The 19445-nt window shown below is 41.7% G+C and overlaps 1 protein-coding gene across 3 annotated transcripts in view; it reads right to left on the bottom strand.

Annotated features, from left to right (window-relative positions):
• Nucleotides 1-19445, bottom strand: part of CACNA2D4 (calcium voltage-gated channel auxiliary subunit alpha2delta 4) — a 115750-nt gene that overhangs the window by 48052 nt on the left and 48253 nt on the right. For all 3 annotated transcript variants that reach the window (XR_012493808.1, XR_012493807.1, XM_019711256.2), the window contains exons 19-24: nt 18120-18181; nt 16983-17050; nt 14716-14761; nt 14526-14623; nt 12901-12994; nt 963-1058 (exon numbers count right to left, since the gene is read on the bottom strand). Coding sequence is in view for 1 of the 3 variants with exons in the window: in XM_019711256.2 (XP_019566815.2) it covers nt 963-1058; nt 12901-12994; nt 14526-14623; nt 14716-14761; nt 16983-17050; nt 18120-18181 (464 nt within the window). In the remaining 2 variants the exon portion in view is untranslated. The remainder of the gene's footprint in view (nt 1-962; nt 1059-12900; nt 12995-14525; nt 14624-14715; nt 14762-16982; nt 17051-18119; nt 18182-19445) is intronic.

Here is a 19445-nt window from a genome sequence, read left to right as displayed (position 1 = left end):
TTCTGCTTGTCAGGGAGTGAGGAGAGGTGGTGAGAGGGAAGAGCAACTTAATTTGTTTTCCTAGAAAGCCTCAGCTTTCTAGCAAGCATGGCTCTGTCACAAAGTCCTAGAAGAGGCTCAGAGATGGCGCTCCATAGTGAGAGGAGCAGCCAGTGGGGCGCAGGTGAAGACATTGGGTCCAGTCTGCTCAGGAGCCCCTCGGTTCTTCTCCTCCAGATGCCTTGTGGCCCCCCGCCTGCTGCCCATTTCAGTCTCAGGGTTCGCAGAGCACAGAGGGCTCTTTCCCTCCCCCTCACACCAAACCCTTCTCTGGGCTCCCACCCTCCCTTTGCTGCAGCACCTGGTGGAGAGGACACTGGGTGTAGCGGGATTCTCCCACAATTCGGCCTTGGCTTGGAGTAGGGTTTTCAGCCTCAGCGCTACTCACATTCTGGGCCAGACAATTGTCGTAAGGGCTGTTCTGTGCACGCATCCTTGGCCTCTACGCACGAGATGCCAGTAACAAGCCCTCTCCCCCAGTTGTGACAACCAAAACTATCTCCAGACATTGCCCAATGTCCCTGGGGTAGAGGTGGGGGGGGGGAGTAAATTGCCCCCAGTTGAGAATTGCTGCCTTAGGGGATGGGGAAATTGTCAACAAAAGAGGGCACACAGCCAGAAGATTTAGCCTGTTGTGTACAGACCTGTCTCAGGAGGAAAACAATTTGTGGGTTTCCCTCTGTGGAAGTGATTAACCTTCCCACTTCAAGGTCTTGGCTGCTCTCTTGCCTGACTGAGTTGCCCCCCCACCCCTCGGGGACACCTCCAGGATGGGGCTAACCTGGGTGGAAGGGTTACTTTATGACCCTGTAAGTCCCAAGCCCTCCACCCTCCCTGCACTCCAGGGGTCCACATCTCTGCCTGCTCACACGCTGCAGAAGCATCCTCCAGGGATCCCGCGCCTGGCACCCAGCAGGACTCACGTGTCAGAGACCTTCTCGGAGCCTACGTACAAGCTGCGCCTGAGGAGGCCGGCCCGGGTGCCCAGGAAGGCCATGTCTGCCACGCGCTCCGACTCCCTGTGAGGCAGACAGAGCAGGCGTCACCGCCACACAGCATAGTGGCAGGTCCAGGAGGAGGCCACAGGGAGCCCAGGAAGAGCCGGAGGACTTTTTGGGCACCTGGCCGTGACTGGGGTGGGGCTGAGGGCAGGCAGGCTGGTTTCTCAGGTCATCCTGGCTCCCCTGGGCAGCACCTCCCCTTGTTAATGGGGTCCCCTGGTCCTCTACATGTCTGCTTTTTTAAAATCTAGTTCCTAATTTGTCTGTTCAGCTTTTGGAGGACTTGGCTCTGGAAGAGACAGTGACTCAGGAAAAGAGATTTTGTCCTGGGACCTAAGGAGCAGTAACTTCTCATGACCGATGCATACGCAGCACCCACAGTGTCAAAGCCCTTCCACACGTCTGCCTTGTCATGACCCGGGAAAGGAGCGGGAGCACACACTGTACTGTCTGCAGCCTCCTAAGGGAAGTCCCGATGGGCCCCATAACCTTCACAATGAGACTTGAAAAAAATCCATTAGCTAGCTGGAGTTTCAAAGCCACTCGATTATGTAGATGCACCAGGTGGCCGTCATTACCTCGTTTTTTTTTGCATTTCCAAAAATTGTATTGAGGTATAATTGACATAGAATTATAAGATATTTAAAGTGTACATTGTGGTGCTTTGGTATACGTATACATAGTGAAAGGATCCCCCCAATCTAGTCAATTAACACATCCATCACCTCACATATTGATCTGTTTTTGTGTGTGTGAGAACATTTAAGTTCTACTCTCAGCAAATTTCAATTATACAATTCAGTGTTATCGCTGTTGCCACCATGTTGTACATTAGATCCTCAGGCCTTATTCATCTTACCGCTGAAAGTTTGTACCCTTGTACCAACCTCTCCCTATTCCCCCACCCCTCAGCAACTATTTTTCTACTCTGTTTTTATGTTTCACTGTTTTTTTGTTTTTGTTTTTTTTTAGATCCTACACATCTGGCTTATTTCACTTAGCATAATCTCTCAAGGAGGTCCATTCTTGTTGTTACAAATGGCAGGATTTCTTTCTTTCTCATGACTGAATAATGTACCATTGTATATGCATATACACCCACATCTTTTTTTTTTTACATGGGCCTCTTGCATTGAATTTTTTTTTTTTAATTTCAGGTGCACAAAACATGTAATAATTAGACATTTATCATTTATATCTCCCACACAGTGACAACCCTCCTCCCCCCATCCACTACCCCTCTGACATCACACAGAGCCATTACATTTCCACTGTCTCTATTCCTGATGCTGTACTTCACTTCTTGTAACCATATATATATATATATATATATATAAATAATTATAGTTGACACTCATTATTGTTCAGCTTCAGGTGTACAGTGCAGTGATCAGGCATCTACATCATCCCTGAGGTGGTCTCCCTAATGAGACAAGTGTCCATTGGATACCCTACAAAATCTTTACAACATTATTGATTACATTCCCTAAATTGACTTTCGTATCCCCGTGGCAATCTTGTGGTTACTGACTGTGCTTTCTAATCCCGTCACCTCCCCGCTTATCTCCATCCCCCCATCTAGCAACCCTCAATTTTTCCTCTATGGCTCTGAGACTGTTTCTGATTTGTTCATTCATTTATTCTTTTCTTTAGGTTCCACATATAAGTGAGATCATATGGTATTTGTCTTTCTCTGTCTGACTTATTTCACTTAACATAATGTTCTCTAGGTCCATCCATATTGTTGCAAATGATAAGATTTCACCCACATCTTCTTTAACCATTCATCCATTGATGACATGTTGTTTCCATATCTTGGCTCTTGTGAGTGATGCTTCAGTGAACATGGGGCTGCAGAAAATGTCTTCGATATTCTATTTTTGTCTCCTTTATCTATATACCCAGTAGCGGGATTGCTGGGTCATAACGTAGTTCTATTTTTTATTTTTTGAGAAACCTCCATACTGTTTTCCATAGTGGCTGCACCAATCTATATTCCCATCAATAGTGTCAACACTTGTTATCTTTTGCCTTTTTGATAACATTCTACCAGGTTTGAGGTGATACCTCAAACATGATGATTAGTGAGGTTGAGTACTTTTTCATGTACCTGCCGGCCATTTGCAGGTCTTCAGAAAGACATTTATTCAGATCATCTGCCCTTCAAGAAAAAAAAATCAGATTGTTTGTTGTTTTGTTATTGAGTTGTGTGAGTTCTTTATTTTGGATATTAACCCCTTATCAGATATATGATTTGTACATATTTTCTCCCATTCAGTAGGTTGCCTTTTCATTTTGTTGATGGTTTCGTTTGCAGTGCAGAAGCTTTTTAGTTGCATGTAGTTCCACTTGTTTATTTTTGCTTTAGTTTCCTTTGCGTTTGGTGTCAAATCCAAAAAGTCATTACCTAGGTGATGTCAAGGAGCTTACCCCCATGTTTCTTCTAGGAGTTTTATGGTTTCAAGTTTTATGTTCCAGTCTTTAATATATTTTGAGTTGATTTTTGTGATTCGTGTAAGATAGTGGTCAAATTTCATTCTTTTGCATGTAGCTGTCCAGTTTTCCCAACACCATTTGTTGAAGAGACGATCCTTTCCCCATTGTATACTCTTGGCTCATATGTTGTAAATTAACTGACCATATATGTGTGGGTTTATTTCTGGGCTCTCTATTCTGTCCCACTGTTATGTGTTTGTTTTTATGCCAGTATCATACTGTTTTGATACTATAGCTTTGTAATATAGTTTGAAATCAGGATGTGTGATGCCTCTGGCTTTGTCCTTTCTTAAGATTGCTTTGGCTATTTGGGGTCTTTTGTTGTTTCATACAAATTTTAGGATTGTTTGCTCTATTTCTGTGAAAAATGCTATTGGAATTTTGATAGAGATTGCACTGAATCTGTATATTGTTCTGGGCAGTATGGACATTTTAACAATATAAATTCTTCCAATCCATGGGCATGGGATATTTTTCCATTTATTTGTGTCTTCTTCAATTTCTTTCTTCACCATCTTATAGTTTTCAGTGTACAGGAGTTTCACCTCCTTGGTTAAATTTGTTCCTAGATATTTTATTCTCTGATGCAATTATAGATGGGATTGATTTCTTAACTTCTCTTTATGAAAATTTATGAGTGTACAGAAACACAACTAATATTTGTACATTGATATTATATCCTGTAACTTCACTGAATTTGTTTATTATTAATAGTTCAGTTTTTTTAATGGAGTCTTCAGGGCTTTCTATATATAACATGTCATCTGCAAATAGAGTAAATTTCACTTCTTCCTCTCTCTCTCTCTCTCTCTCTCCTTGCCTAATTGTTTTAGCTAGGACTGCCTCTACTATGTTGAATAAAAATGATGAAAGTGGGCATCATTGTCTTGTTCATGATCTTAGAGGAAAAGCTTTTAGCTTTTCACCATTTTTACTGCTGAATATACTGTTAGCTGCGGGCTTGTCACAGATGGCTTTATTCTATCACTCCTAACTTTATAAATATTCCTGTCACTAGCCCAATTTATTGCAGGTTATTACCTAATTTCTCTTAGTGGTTGTATTGGTGTTTTTAGTGAGTGTATAAGGTAGCCAATACCCAAAACATTGACAAGGAGAAGTGTTTCTTTCATCGAAGCTCAGCTGTGTGGCTGTTGGGGTTTCCCTAATGGAATTCTGTGATGGAGACTGCACCATGCAATGTCAGCTGATAGTACTTGGGGCTGGGTGGGCCCTATGCACCTGTTTATCTCTAAAAAGCTTCCTGATGAAATTCTTTATTCAAAAGTAGAAAGACTAGTCTAATGAGACTACTGCATCTATAACTCAGTTTCAACAATTACCAACCCATACCAATCTTGTTTCTTCTACAGCCTCCCCGGCCTCTCAAATAAATTGTTTTAAAGCAAATCCCATATATGATTTCATTGGTAAATATTTTAATTTCTATCATTAAAATATAAGGAATGAAGAAACCCTCAATATCATTATCACACCTGAAAAACCCTCACAATTCTTTAATGTCATCAAATAATCCAATGAATTTTTTTTAAGTTTGTTTAAATCAGAATCTGACTAGGGTCCATGGTTGATATGTTTCTTCTCTTTTTCTAATATATATATATATATATATATATATATATATATATATATATATATATGTAATTTATTTATTTATTAAACTCTGATTCACGTACCATACAATTCATCCATTTAAAGTGTACAATTAGTAAATGGTTTATAGCACATTCAGACTGTGGAACCATCACCACAGTCAATTGCAGAACACTTTCATCGTCCCCCAAGGAAAGCCCATACCTATTAGCAGTCATCTTTAGCCCCTAAACTTTTTCTCTCTTCTTTTCCTTGCAGTTAATTTGCTGAACTAGGTCATTTGTAGAGCGTCTCACATTCTGGATTTGGCTGATTGCAATGCTGTGGTGTTATTTAGCATGCTCTCTTGTCCCTATATTTCTTATAAACTAGCAATTAGACCTCAAGGCCAGATTCGATTCTGGTTTAGTTTTTGCAGGTGGTGTGTTCTTCATCAAGACGCACACACTATCTGATTGACTAGAGGTTGCAAAATAGGGATATTCCTTCCGTATTTTATTTTTACCTGAAATACCTGAATAAAGAAAACTTTCTCCTCATCAATGTTTGGTTATCCTGAGGTATAATTGGTACAGGAGAGGCAGGATAAGTAATTGAGTCTGTTTATTTACCAGTTTTCAGAATGAGTTTGTTTCCTAACATCTTAAAAGATGACTAATAAAGTCATTTTTTTAGTATCATTATGAACATAGGATTTTAAACATATTTAATGTGTTTTAATCCATTGTAGTTGTTATTATTCTTGTTGCTCTAACTGTCCCATCTTTGGGTCAGTGAGAGCCTCTTCAGGTTGGCTCTGGGGTTCTGTGGGCACAACCTCATTAGTCTTTAGTAACTTATTGCCTCTGATATGACAAGATGCTTCCAGCTCATTTTGTACATTTTCTGCTCTTTTCCTGGAATCAAATATTTCTCCAAGAACCACTCACTCATTTTGATGAGGACTTTTTAATGTGGACATTGAATGTCCATAATCTAGATCTGAGGTGCTCACTGAGGTTGGTCCTTTCAGTGGACAGAGCTAGGATATTCTTTTTGTTTCTTTCAGAGAAAATACATCATGAGCTCACTGACATTTCCAATTCCTTTTTAGCATTACATTTAAACTTAATTTCTTTGATTTAAAAAATTTGCATCTCTTTTCTTTATTGCTGAAAATACTGGTTACTAATCACATTAGCATAATACTTTTTGCTCTATCAATCTACATAGTTTGAGAATAACAGTGTCAATATTGTTTCTAGCAATGTGGTTATTGAACAGTTTAAGGTTTTATTTATTTATTATTTACAGTTTTGTGTTTTCAAATCCCTTGAAAGAATTCACCTATGTGTGATTATTTCATGAACTTGATACACAGCTAAGTTTATTTGCTTCACTTGCTTTCATTTTTTTTATTAGTTTCAGGTGCACAAAACAATGTAATAGTTACACATTTATCATTTATATCCCTCACACAGTGATAACTCCCCTCCCCCCATCCACTACCCCTCTGACATCACACACAGCCATTACATTCCCACTGCCTCTATTCCTAACACTGTACTCCACTTCTTGTGACTATATATACATATAAAATTGTTGACATTCATTATTGCTCAGCTTCAGCTTCAGGTGTACAGTGAGATGATCACATTATGTTAAGTGAAATAAATCAGAGAAAGACAAATACCATATGATCTCATTTATATGTGGAACCTAAAGAAAAGAATAAATGAATGAACTAATCAGAAACAGTCTCAGAGACATGGAGGAAAAACTGAGGGTTGCTAGATGGGGGCGGGGGGTGGGGATAAGGGGGAAGGTGAGGGGATTAGAAAGCAGTCAGTAACCGCAAGATTGCCACACGGATACGAAAGTCAATTTGGGGAATGTAATCAATAACGTTGTAAAGATTTTGTAGGGTATCCGATGGACGCTTGTCTCATTAGGGAGACCACCTCAGGGATGATGTAGATGCCTGATCACTGCACTGCTTTCATTTTTTAGAGCTTATATTTTAAAATTTAATTTTGTTTTATAATGATATAAAGCATTAATACGGCTCCAAAGTCAAATATGCAAAATAAGCCATATTCAGAAGAATCTGTTTCCATCTCCCTGTACTTTCACTCTTTGTATAAGTATCCTTTTTTTGGTTTGTTTATTGTTCCATTAAAATATGTATACACAAAAAGTTGGATGATTAAGTTCACGAACTTTCCAATGTGACACACACACACATACACACACATACATATATGTAATATGTACATATATGGAATGAAATACAAGGAATGAAATATATACACACATATGTATGAAATATATTTGCATCTCCTCTTTTTAGATAAATGGGGGTGGAGGTGTTATATAGACTTTTCTCCATTGCTGAGATCATTCCATAGCAGTATATGGAGATATTTCTCATTTTGTTTTCACTCAAACATTTACTTTTAATTTATTATTCAATTATAGTTGACATATTATATTATATTAGTTTCAGATGTACAACATAGTGATTAGACAGTTATATACTTATGAAGTGATCACCATAAGTCTAGTACTTACCCAGCACCACATATAGTTACTACAATCTTATTGACTATATTCCCTGTGCTGTACTTTACATCCCCGTGACTATTTTTATAACTGGCAGTTTGTACTTCTTAATCCCTTTCACCTATTTTGCCTGTCCCCCCCCCCCAACCTCCTTCTCATCTGGCAACCATCAGTTTGTTCTCTGTATCTATGAGTTTATTTCTGTTTTGTTTATTCATTTATTTTGTTTTTTAGGTTTCACATTAAGTAAAATCATGATTTTACTGTCTGATTTATTTCACTTAGCATAATATCCTCTAGGTCCATCCATATTGTCACAAATAACAAGATTTTATTCTTTTTTAATGATTAACATTCCATTGTATATACCTATGTACCACATCTTTATTCATTCTTCTATCGATGGACACCTAGATTGCTTCCATATCTTGGCTACTGTAAATAATGCTGCAATAAACATAGAGGTGCATATATCTTTTTGAATTAGTGTTTTCAATTTCTTTGGATAAATACCCAGAAGTGGAATTGCTGGGTCTATTTTTAATTTTTTGAGGAACCTCCATACTGTTTTCCATAGTGGCTGCACCAATTTACAATCCTATACAGTGCATAAGGGTTCCCGTTTCTTCACATCCTCGCCAACACTTGTTGTTTGTTGATTTATTGATAATAGCCATTCTGACAGGTGTGAGCTGACATCTCATTGTAGTTTTAATTTGCATTTCTCTGATGATTAGTGATGTTGAGCATCTTTTCATGTTGGCCTTCTGTATAACCTCTTTGGAGAAATTTATGTCCTCTGCCCGTTTTTAAATTGAATTGGATTTTTTGTTTTTGATGATGAGCTGTATGAGTTCTTTATAAATTTTGGATATTAACTCCTTAATGCATATATCATTTGCAAATATCTTGTCCCATTCAGTAAGTTGCCTTTTTGTTGGTGGTTCCCTTTGTGGTCCAAAAGCTTTTAAATTTGATGTTAAGTATCATTCATTTATTTTTGCTTTTATTGTCTTTGCTGTAGGAGACATATTTAAAAACTATTGCTAAGAGTGATGTCAAACAGTTTGCCTATGTTTCTTCTAGGAGTTTTATGGTTTCAAGTCTTACATTTAAGTCTTTAATCCATTTTGAGTTTATTTTTGTATATGATGTAAGAAAGTAGTTTATTTTCATTTTCTTGGGCATGTATTTGTGTAGATTTCCCAACTATTTATTGAAGAAACTGTCTTTACCTCCCTTGTATATTCTTGCCTCCTTTGTCATCAATTAATAAACCATATGTGTGGGTTTGTTTCTGGGCTCTCTATTCTGTTTCATTGATCTATGCATCTGTTTTTATGCCAGTACCATGCAGTTTGGGTTACTGTAGGTTTGTGGTATGATACTTCCAATTTTGTTCTTCTTTCTCAAGATTGCTTTGGCTATTCAGGGCCTTTTGCAGTTCCATAGTAAATTTTAGAATTATTTGTTTTAGTTTTGATATTTTGATAGGAATTGCATTGAATCTATAGATTGCTTTGAGTAATATGGACATTTAACAATATTAATTCTTCCTATCCATGAGCATGGTATATCCTTCTTTTTATTTGTGTCTTCTTCAAGTTTTTTTTAAGCAATGTCTTATAGTTTTCTGAGTACAGGTCTTTTACCTCCTTGGTTAAATTTATTTCTAGGTATTTTATTCTTTTTGATGCAAATGTAAATGGGATTGTTTTCTTAATTTCTCTTTCTCATAGTTTGTTATTGGTGTATAAAGTGCAACAAATTTCTAAATATTAATTTCGTATCCTGCAACTTTACTGAATTCATTAATTCCAATAGTTTTTTGTGGAATCTTAAGGATTCTCTCTATATAGTTTCATGTCATCTGCAAATAATGACAGTTTTACTTCTTTCTTTCCAATTTGGATGCCATTTAATTTTTTTTCTTGTCTGACTGCTGTGAGATATTTCTCATTTTTAACATAGTGTTCCATTATGTGGATCTACCATGGTTTGTTTAACTAGGCTTTTACTGATGGATATTTAGGTTATTTCCAATCTCTTACTGTTATAAATTGTGCTGTAATAAATAGCTCATGTGTATATCTTTTTTTTTTGGTATTTTTATTGGTATATCATTCCTAGAAGTGGGATTGCCGGGTCAAAGTATAAAGATATATGTAATTTTGTTAAATATTGTTAAATTCTCCTCCATAGGTTTTGAAACATTTTGTATTCTCACCAACAATATACACAGATGCCTGATTTCCCACAGCGTTGCTAACTGTGCGCGTCAACAAACTTAAATGGTTATCAGTCTGATAAGTGACAAAAATGATCTCAGTACAGTTTGAATTTGCATTCCTTTTATTATTGAGCTAGATTGAGAATTTTTTCATATATTTAAGAACTATTTGCATGTATTCTCTGTCCATATCTCTTGGCCATTTTCCCTATAAAGTGGTTGGTCTTTTACTTCTATATTTTTGAAGCTCTTTATGTATTACAAATACATAATATAGGGATTGTAACCTTTTATTTGTTTTACAAGTTACAAACATTTTTCTGATTTGTTATTTCTCTTTTCATCTTGCTCATATTTTTATTTTTGCCAAATGAACATTTTTATGTTGTTAAATTTACTAGTCATTCCCTTATTGCTTCTGAATTTTGAGTCATCATTGGGAAAGGTTTCCCCACTCTACATTTTAGAGCACTTGGCTCATGTTTTCTTTTAGTACTTATATGGTTTCATTTTTTTTTTTTTTTACATTTAAATCTCTGAGTCATTTGGATGTTATCCACTGATGTGAGGAAAGAATACAATTTTATCATTCTCCATATGGCTCTCAAACCAGTTATTGAAAAGTCCATTTTCCCCTCACTGACTTGACATGATGTCTTTGTAATATACTAAATTTCTACATGCATTTAGGTAAATTTGTGGATTTTCTATTCTGTTCCCTTAGTTTACCTGTCTATTCATATGTCAATACCACACTTTGTAAGTTGTAGAGATTTTGTAATATGTCTTAATATGTTGGTAGGACCAACCTTTCTTTGTTCCTTTTCTTTTTCAGGGATTTCCTGACTATTCTTTCCTGTTCTTCCAAATAAACTTGATAATCAATTTATGTGGCTATAGAAAAAATACTTAAGGCATTTTTATTGGGATTGCATTAAATTTATAAATTAACTTAGAGAGGATTAATATCTTTGTGATGTTGAGTCTTCCTATCCAAAAATACTGAATATTTTCCCATTTGTTCAAGTCTACTTTTATGTCTTTCAGGATTGTTTTATAACTTTCTTTATGCAAGTTTTGGGACATTTCTTATAGTTTATGCTTAGGTATTTTATTATACTTTATATTTAGCACTCCTAAATAGGCCTTCTCACATCATATCTTATATCTGGTTTTTATTTGTATAGAAAAAGGTTATTAATTTTTGAATGTTCATATTATAAACTACTACTCTACTAAATTCTCTTACTGTGTATAGAAGTTTTCCTGTTAATTCTTTTGGAGTTTCCAGGCATGTAAACATATCATCTTCTTAAACAGAGATCACTTACATCTTCTTTTGCACTCCTCATTGCTTCTGGGTGCATCCCTCACCTAACTGTACCAGTGAACACCTTCTAACCTTGTTGAATAGTAGGAGGGAGGCAGGGCCTGTGTGTCTTGTTTCTGTCTTTACTGACAGGGCCTCTAGCCTATTCAGATGTTAACTTTTAGGCTTCAGTCAATTTTAATTTTAATTTTATTGAGTGATTTTTAAAAAAATCATGAGTGGATATTAATATTTATTCAATATCTTTTCTGCATCTATGTGGGTGACGATATGATGTTCCCCCTTAGTTTTATTAATATGCTATTTATGTTAGTTTTCCAAGTTACCTTTTCTGATATATACCCTTGGTAAGAATATTTGCTCCTCAATGTTGCTCGACATGAAAAACGTCTCTGGCTAATCTCTGAATTTGGAAAGATTAAGGTCGTGCCCCTTCTTTCCAAACCTAGTGATCCAGCCCCTCTATGGGAGTCAGGACAGTGCAGGGGCTAAGATTCTAGACCCCAGAACCAGGTGGCCTGGTATTGAGTCCTGCTCCACCACTTGTGAGGCATACGACCTTGAGCAAGTTGCTGATGCCACTCTGCCTTGGTTTCCTCATTTGTAAAGTGGGAACAATGATGGTACCTATAATGGTCATAGGGTGGGGTGTGAGGCTCAATGTGTCAATGGACACCAAGTACTAAGACCAGTGCCTGGCCCATGGTGCTCTTTTTTGTTCTTTAGTTTATTTAATTTTGTCTAGGTAACACACTCACATGGTTTGAAACTGTACCAAGAAGTTATACAGTGAAAATATCCCTTCTATTTCTGTTTCAGCTGTCCATTTTTCTAATCAGAAGCAACCAATGAGAACTTTTCCTATATAGCCTTCCATATATACCTTATATATATGCACACATATGTACTATATTTTGCCTTCTTTAGACAGAAATGGTAGCACACTATGCACAGCACTCTTCATTGTTCCTATAAAATTCTGTTGGTGTTTGCATTAAAATATTAGGTTGGTGCAAAAGTAATTGCTGTTTAAAAGATTAAAAATAACAGCAAAAACAGCAATTACTTTTGCATCAACCTAAGTAACATTAGTTAATTTATCAAGTGTCTAAGGGAGGTTTGACATCTTCATGATGCTGATGTTAAGTCCTCTTATTCAGGAACAAGGTGTGGCCCACTGTGTTCTTAACCTCATCAACATCTTACACCCTCCCAACACGCACTCGCCTTTTATCGCTTCTTTCCACCTGTCTACTAAACACAACAGCACCAGGTAAATATCAGGAAAGGGACTGAGAAAACCTCAGGCGCTGGGACATACTGAGGTCAAATTTGTACTTCATGGTACCTTGACCTCACCTGCTGGAAACAAGGCACTGATCTGCTTGGGGTCAGAGAGGGGAGAGGGCAGCAAGATATGCTGTGTGTGGAAGCTTTGCCCAGGCCCTGCTTTAACTAGGGCTGTGTGAAGATTGTCCTCATTCCCCCACGTCTTCCCACCTTCATCACCGTTCATCTTAGGCCAAAGGACGTGGGTGGTCTCCTGAGCTGCCAGCGGACGAGTGGGAGGGACCCTGACTCAGCCAAGGGAATGCCGGGCGCCAGAACTTTTTCCCTTGCGGGAGCCCTGCACCCCAGCAGGTACGTACCCAGAGCTGTTGAGAACCAGCGCTGTCCAGTAGGCTTCCATGGGCGCTGTCACCACCGCGTCAAACAGCACCTCCCGCACCAGCTCCTCGTCACCTGGGCGCAAAAAGCAGAGGAGACCAATCCACTTATTTCCCTCGTGATTATGGATACAGCTCATCTGCCCTTCTGAGGAACCCTGAACTTTAGGGAACAAGATGTGCCTCATAAACGTGTGTGTGGAGCACGGAAAACCACCTACATGAGCTTGAGGAAGTCGCCTCACCTCTTCCAGCCTTCATGTCCTCAACCCCATACAACATGCGAGTAGAACTAAATGATTTCCAAGCCTCTTTCCAGTTCTAGTGTTCTGTGAAATTAGGAGACTCCCTCGGCAATATCAGACCTCGATCTGTGCCCAGCTTGCCTCTCCATCTCCACTCTTAGCTGCTCAACACACTGGCCTTGTATCAGTTCTGTGAATTTGAACTTGCCTTGGAGTCTCCGCATATGCTGTTCAAATGGCCTAGGTGTTCTTTTTCCCACTCTTTGCATGGGTGGCTCTTTCTTCCTCTCTCCTTAAACTATTTATTTAGTTTAATGAGGTGAAATTCCCATAACATAAAACCAACCAATTTAAAGTACACCATTCAGTGGCATTTCATTCCTTCACAATGACGTGCAGCCATCACCCACCTCTGTCTAGTTCCATGTTCTCATCACCCCCAGAGAAGATTTCGAACCCATGAAGCCATTTGGATGGTAAGTGATATTCCTGACAGAGGCCTTCCCTGATCATCTGTTTAAAGCAGATCCCATTCCCCCCCACCCCCATACAGCACCCTACGCATGGCACTAACCACAATGTGTGATAACTTACTTCTACATATATATGTTTGTTTCTTTATTGTGTGGTTTCTCCACTAGATTACAAGCTCCATGGCAGCAAGATGACCTGTTTGGGTCATCTCTGTAGCTTCAGGCCTGGCACAGAGCACATGCTCAGTAGATTTATTCATGGAATGAATGTTGGGCCCTCATAGCAAGTGGAGTCCTCTCTTGGGGGTGACACTTATGTGACAAAGTGACCTGCTCCTTCTTCCAAGAGGAAGAAGGACCATGCTGAGGGTGTGCTCCCATGGTTTCACCAGTGGCATTAATGAAGGGGAATTTAAAGTTAGTCTGTGAACCAAGTGTTAGGAAACGATCAGAGACCACAGGCTGTAAGAGTCCTGCAGAACACGCTCTCTGCAGAATAGAGGACTTGGGAGGGCAGAGCGTCAGCTGCTGGCCCAGGGGGCTCACTGCTCGGTGGTGGTAGGGACAGATCTGATGGGTAGGCTGACGTCTTCACACTGTGTGAGGGTCCCTTCAGAACCTTAATGGTGCTCTTATAAAGAGGCGTACAGAGATCCCAGTCCCTGACATGGGGATATGCTCATATATCACAGTTCCAGAAACACTCACCAGCGTGGCCCCATACAGAGCCTGGCTCTGCCAGGAAACCTCTCTGTTCTCCCTAAGCCATCAGTGAGTTCCCAGGACAGAGCTACTGGGCAACCCTCCCCACCCCCAGCCCACCCTGCCTGCAAAGTCCTGAGCTGCGGGGTCCCAGAGGGAAAGCCCTGATGGGGCAGACAGTACGCACACTTCAGGTCTGGATCCTCCCCTGTCAGGAAGCGGACCATGGCCTCCAGCTGGCTGAGCTTTCGGTGGGCAGGATCGATATCCGTGATGCAGTAGATCCTGGAAACCAGGGGAATCCACATCTCCTTAAACAATTCTGCCATGCTTCCTCCCACTCTCTCCTCCTCGTGTGCGGTGACTTTCCCACTTACCAGTCTCTGGCCAGGGTGAGATCCGGGTGGAGGAGGTCGTGCAGGCCTGAAACCAGAGCTCACACTCAGTATGGTGTGCTCATGCACTGGTGTGAGGATGTGCACCTGAACGGTTTAGAAATAACTGCCAAGAAGCTTCTTCAGGGAAGGGCTGGCCTTATTCTTCCTGGTTTGCAGCTCAGAGTAGGCGCTCAGCCGTAGGATGGGGCTGGGTTTGCACAGACTGTGCCTTTGTCTGTGTTGCTCCCACTTCCTGAAATGCTCTTTCTCTCCATTGCCTCATGTCGTATTAGGGTCTCCCTCAAAGGAGCTAATACTTTGAGACCTGTGATTTCAGCTTCATTGTACCCAACTGAGCTAAATGGGCAGTCAAATGATGAGCCCAGAGATGAGCATGTCTGTTTCGTGTAATGTCTGTAGCCTCGTGCCCAGCACAGCACCTGCAATGACCATGGGCTCAGTACAAGTTTGTTGATTGAATGAATAAATGAAAAAATGCCCTCCTGAGCCCTTACTCAGTGCTCAAACATAAACAGGTTTGTTAAATTGAAGGAAAGGATGATGGAAATGCCCGGGGAGCACCTGTGGTATCACTAACAGGGGTACTGGACTGACATAGACACAAGGTAAGTAGCTAACAGGTGACGCTCCTTTCTCTACCGCAAGCCCAGTAAACCCAGTCGCGTCCATGATTCCAAGCCCCTGGATCACTGGGCAGGCTCACCCACAGAAGTGGGGGAGGGGTAGCACGCTCTGTTCACTGCAGTAATGAACCTGGGAATATCTGGGTAGGGAAGAAAAGTATCAGAAGGAGGAAGACACCTTGGGGGCCTAAGGAGTTTGTTTTGGGACCAGTGGAAAATAGGGAAGGAGAGCATGCCAACGTTTTGGACACATGCTGTGAAAGGGCGAATGCAAGGGTCACAAGGGAACACGGAAGGAGTCATCTAAACCAGCCTGGATCAGGGAGAGCGGGTCTGCCAGGGATAGCTCCCAGAAAAGTGACATCAAAACTGGGACCTCAAGAGTGGGTCCAAGGTAGCTGGCATAAGAGGGGGGAGGCTGGAGAGGATAGCATTTCAGGGTAGAGTGCGGCACTTGGGAAGAACCTGGAGATTAGTGCGTGGAGAAATGAAAAAAAAGCAAAAGGACATTGAAGGTCCTTTAGCAGTGATACGATCTGATTTGGCATTTCTAGAAAGATCCTTCTGGCAAAAAGAAGTTCAGAAAAAGGAAGAGGCTGCTGTGCTTATCCAGGAGAGATGACAATTACTAGGGCGGTAACAGAGAGAGGGAGATGAGATACATTCAAGGGATGGTAAAGGCGGAAGGGACAGAATGTGGGCTTGCCATAGAATTGTGAGCACAGCTTCCAAGCACTTCCTGAGGTACCCCTGAATCCTGGACAGAGGTTCTGCTCTCTCAGGGTGCTCAGGCCGCTGCAACACGAGCAGGTTTGGTTACGGAGGGTGGGGCCCTTCTCTCCTAGCCTCCCCCACCATTTCCCGCAGCTCCTCTCAGGTTCATTTCCTATAAGCTTCCTGTCATGGGTTGAACTGCGTTCTCACAAAAGATATATTGATGTGTTAACCCTCAGTATCTGTGAATGTGACCTTATATGGAAATAGGGTCTCCGCAGGTGTAATCAAGTTAACATGAGGTCATTAGGGTGGGCCTAACCCAAGACGCCCAAGGAGGGAAAGCAGAGACACACAAGGGGACATGTATAATGATGGAGGCAGACAGAAGAGCTGCAGGGCCAGCTAAGGCAGCCTGGGGCCAGCAGGAGCTAGAATTGGTGGGAGGGGTCCTGCCCTGGGGGTGCTGGGGGGAGCCTGGACTCCAGAACTGTGGGAGAAAAGGTTTCTGTTGTTTAAAGCCACCAATCTGTGGTCCTTTGTTACAGCAGCACGAGCAGACTGCTACAGACCTGCTCCCGTCCTCTTCCCGCCTCCTTTCTCGTGCCTTCTGTGTAGTCCTCAGACAGGTGAGATTCAGCTCTGTTCCGAGACGCACAAAGCCACCCAGAAGCTGACAATGCTCAGGGAGGCTCTGTCGGTTTGATGGCTGACTGGCCGGTCCCTCACACTCCTGGTGCCTGGGACACAGACCCCCCCTCACCAGGCAGCCCTGCTCTGAGAGGCTGCTCTCAAGCCTGCGACCTGGAGGCTCTCCCACCATCTCTGCCCGGGGCTGGCCCTGCTCAGCATCCCAGAAGCACCACTTTCCCCCTCTAAACTGTCCATCAGTACTTGCCGCCGACCCACCTTCTTCCACAGAAGTGTTTCCCAGAAGGATGTATTCTCCGTGGCCCTGGGACAGCACCACTCCCAGACTGTGGGGAGAGCAGAGAACCCATGTTCTCATCAACAGCCAGTGCAAGGCAACCTCCCAGCCCACATCTGTCCCTCACTAACTCCAGTTTATGAGCACTCCAGGCCCATGAGGAGGGGTATGCATGCCAAGCCCCTTTGTGCTGCTGGCCTCACAGGTTGTCCCCTCGAGAACCAAGGCAGCACTTCTATTTTCTCATCAGCCTTTCTTCCTGAGAAGGACCGTGGAAATTCTATAGGCCAAAGTTTCCCCTCAGCTCCCATTTTAATCAAGATGCATCCCGAACCTCTCGGGGACCCCCTGAAATGTAGAAGGGTCTTTATATCTCACAGGGTCCCACAAATAAGAGAGTCCTTTCCCACCTAGTAAATCCCACCATGCCTTCCTCTCTCTCCTCATAGAATATCGCTTGTGAGCCTTGGCCGAATATCTGAATCACCTAGAATGCTTCAAGAGATACTAGTGTCCAGGTTCCATCCTAGAAATTCTGAGTAAATTGGTTTGGATGGGGTCTGGGCAGGTATTCTAATCAACAGTCAGGGCTGGGAACCACGCTTTATTGGAAAACGAGGTAACTTAGAGGTAAGGGATATTACTTTCCTAATCTGGATGTTACCTAGAGCTGAGTATTTATACAGTTGGAGGAAATCTAGGAGATCTTCAAATTTGATCTTTCATCTAACAATTGTTTACAACTGCATGCATTAAGAACATTAAGTAATTATGTCATTAAATCCTCTCAATACTACCAAGAAGTAGCTACTATTATTACCCCCATTTTACAGATAAAGAATCTAAGGCACAGAGAGGTTAAGCAATTTGGCAAAGGTCACACAGCCTATAAGAGGTGAAGCTGGGATTCAAACCCAGGCAGGTTGTTTCCAGACTCTGCACATTAGAACTATACTGGCAAAGCAGATCTAGACCTCTCTGGGTCTTTCTCTGTTACCACAAATTTGCCAACTAACTATGAGTAAATTCATCCTTAGACTTGAAAGCTGTACCCTGAGTTGTTGGCATCCATGTTCCAGCGACCTGTCTTCCCTATAAATACTACACGGGTTCCTTACCTGAAAGGTGTGTCACTGATGTCTGTGAAGAAGTAGTCATTGGTCAGGAAAAGAACTCTCTTCTGAAAAAGAAAGGATGTTTGCTGGAGAGAAGAATGCCTGACTGCCACCCACCTCCTCCACTATGTCCGTGGGGTGTCATCGCCTCTGTGCCACTTCCCTCACTTCTGATCCCTTCCCTGACCATCAGCAGCATGCCTCATCCCATGCCGCAGACAGAATCATCGCAGGCCCAGCAAACTGCAGCCTTGGGGGTGGCCTGACCGAAGGACCAAGGGCCAGACCTGTGCTGTCCCATAACATGGCCACCAGGCATGTGTGGCCACTGAGCCTTAAAATGTGCAAGTGAGGAAATGAATGTTTAAATTTCAGTTAAGAGAAATTTAGATTGTTATGCGGCTAATGGTTACTGTATAGGACAGTGCAGGTGCAGACAGTGATTCCAGGCTCACCTGGAACCAGAGTTGAATATTTACACAGTTGGAGGGAACCTAGGTCGTGCTAAATGCTTCTGGAGCTCACATGTGTCCAACTCACCACCAACCTTCCCCTCTCTTGAATACAGCCAAAGGAGAACGGGGTCACCATTCTCTCCACTACCCCCCTCCCAGGGCCATGTCACCCTTTACAATTCCCTTTTCCTTCTAAGGCTGCCATCTTTAGGTTTCAGTTGAATTTGCATAAATTAGGATATCAGGTAGTATATGCAGTGGCTAAGGGCATGGGCTGGGCATTAGACAGAGCTGGATTTGAGCTGTGTGCTCTGGGGTAAGTCACTTCATTTTTCCAAGCATCAGAGTTCTCATTTATAAATCAGGATTAACAATAGCGTCTCTTGCATACAGGTGCTATGAGGTCGTGAGTGTGTTTTTAATAGAAGGGGGTGGGTCTAGGGAAAAGCAAGATTTGCTCTGGGCTCTAAAGTTCTACGGATTGTCTGGTCCACGGACTCATGTCATTGGGAAAGCCACATGTTGCACTTGGTTCAGGAGTTGTTTTTATTCCCTTCACTTCTTTTCTGGCTTTTTTCCACTTTGGAATTGGAGTAAGATGTTGAAAGGGACACAGGGGGAGAGGGGCGGGAAAAAAAGGTTAGTTTCTATAGCAAATTGGCTCTAGCCCAAATCCAAATAAACAGTTCTCTGGCACTGGCTTCATCCCAGGTGATGCCCTCCGGCCCCTCTGCTTCAGTCGGATGCTCTCTCCAGCTTCCCTCCCTCAGTAGTCATGGGGCAGTCGGGAGCCAGCAAGGACGGCCATGGGTTTGGGAGCCTGGTACTCCGGGGTGAGGCTGGCCTGAGTGTCGGAACTGGAGAGCGTCTCTTA

This window comes from Rhinolophus sinicus, linkage group LG02 (genome assembly GCF_036562045.2).
Source record: "Rhinolophus sinicus isolate RSC01 linkage group LG02, ASM3656204v1, whole genome shotgun sequence".
In the NCBI taxonomy this organism is placed as follows: Eukaryota; Metazoa; Chordata; class Mammalia; order Chiroptera; family Rhinolophidae; genus Rhinolophus; species Rhinolophus sinicus.
Note: the sequence above shows the minus strand (reverse complement) of the source record. Positions and strands in the feature narration are given on the sequence as shown.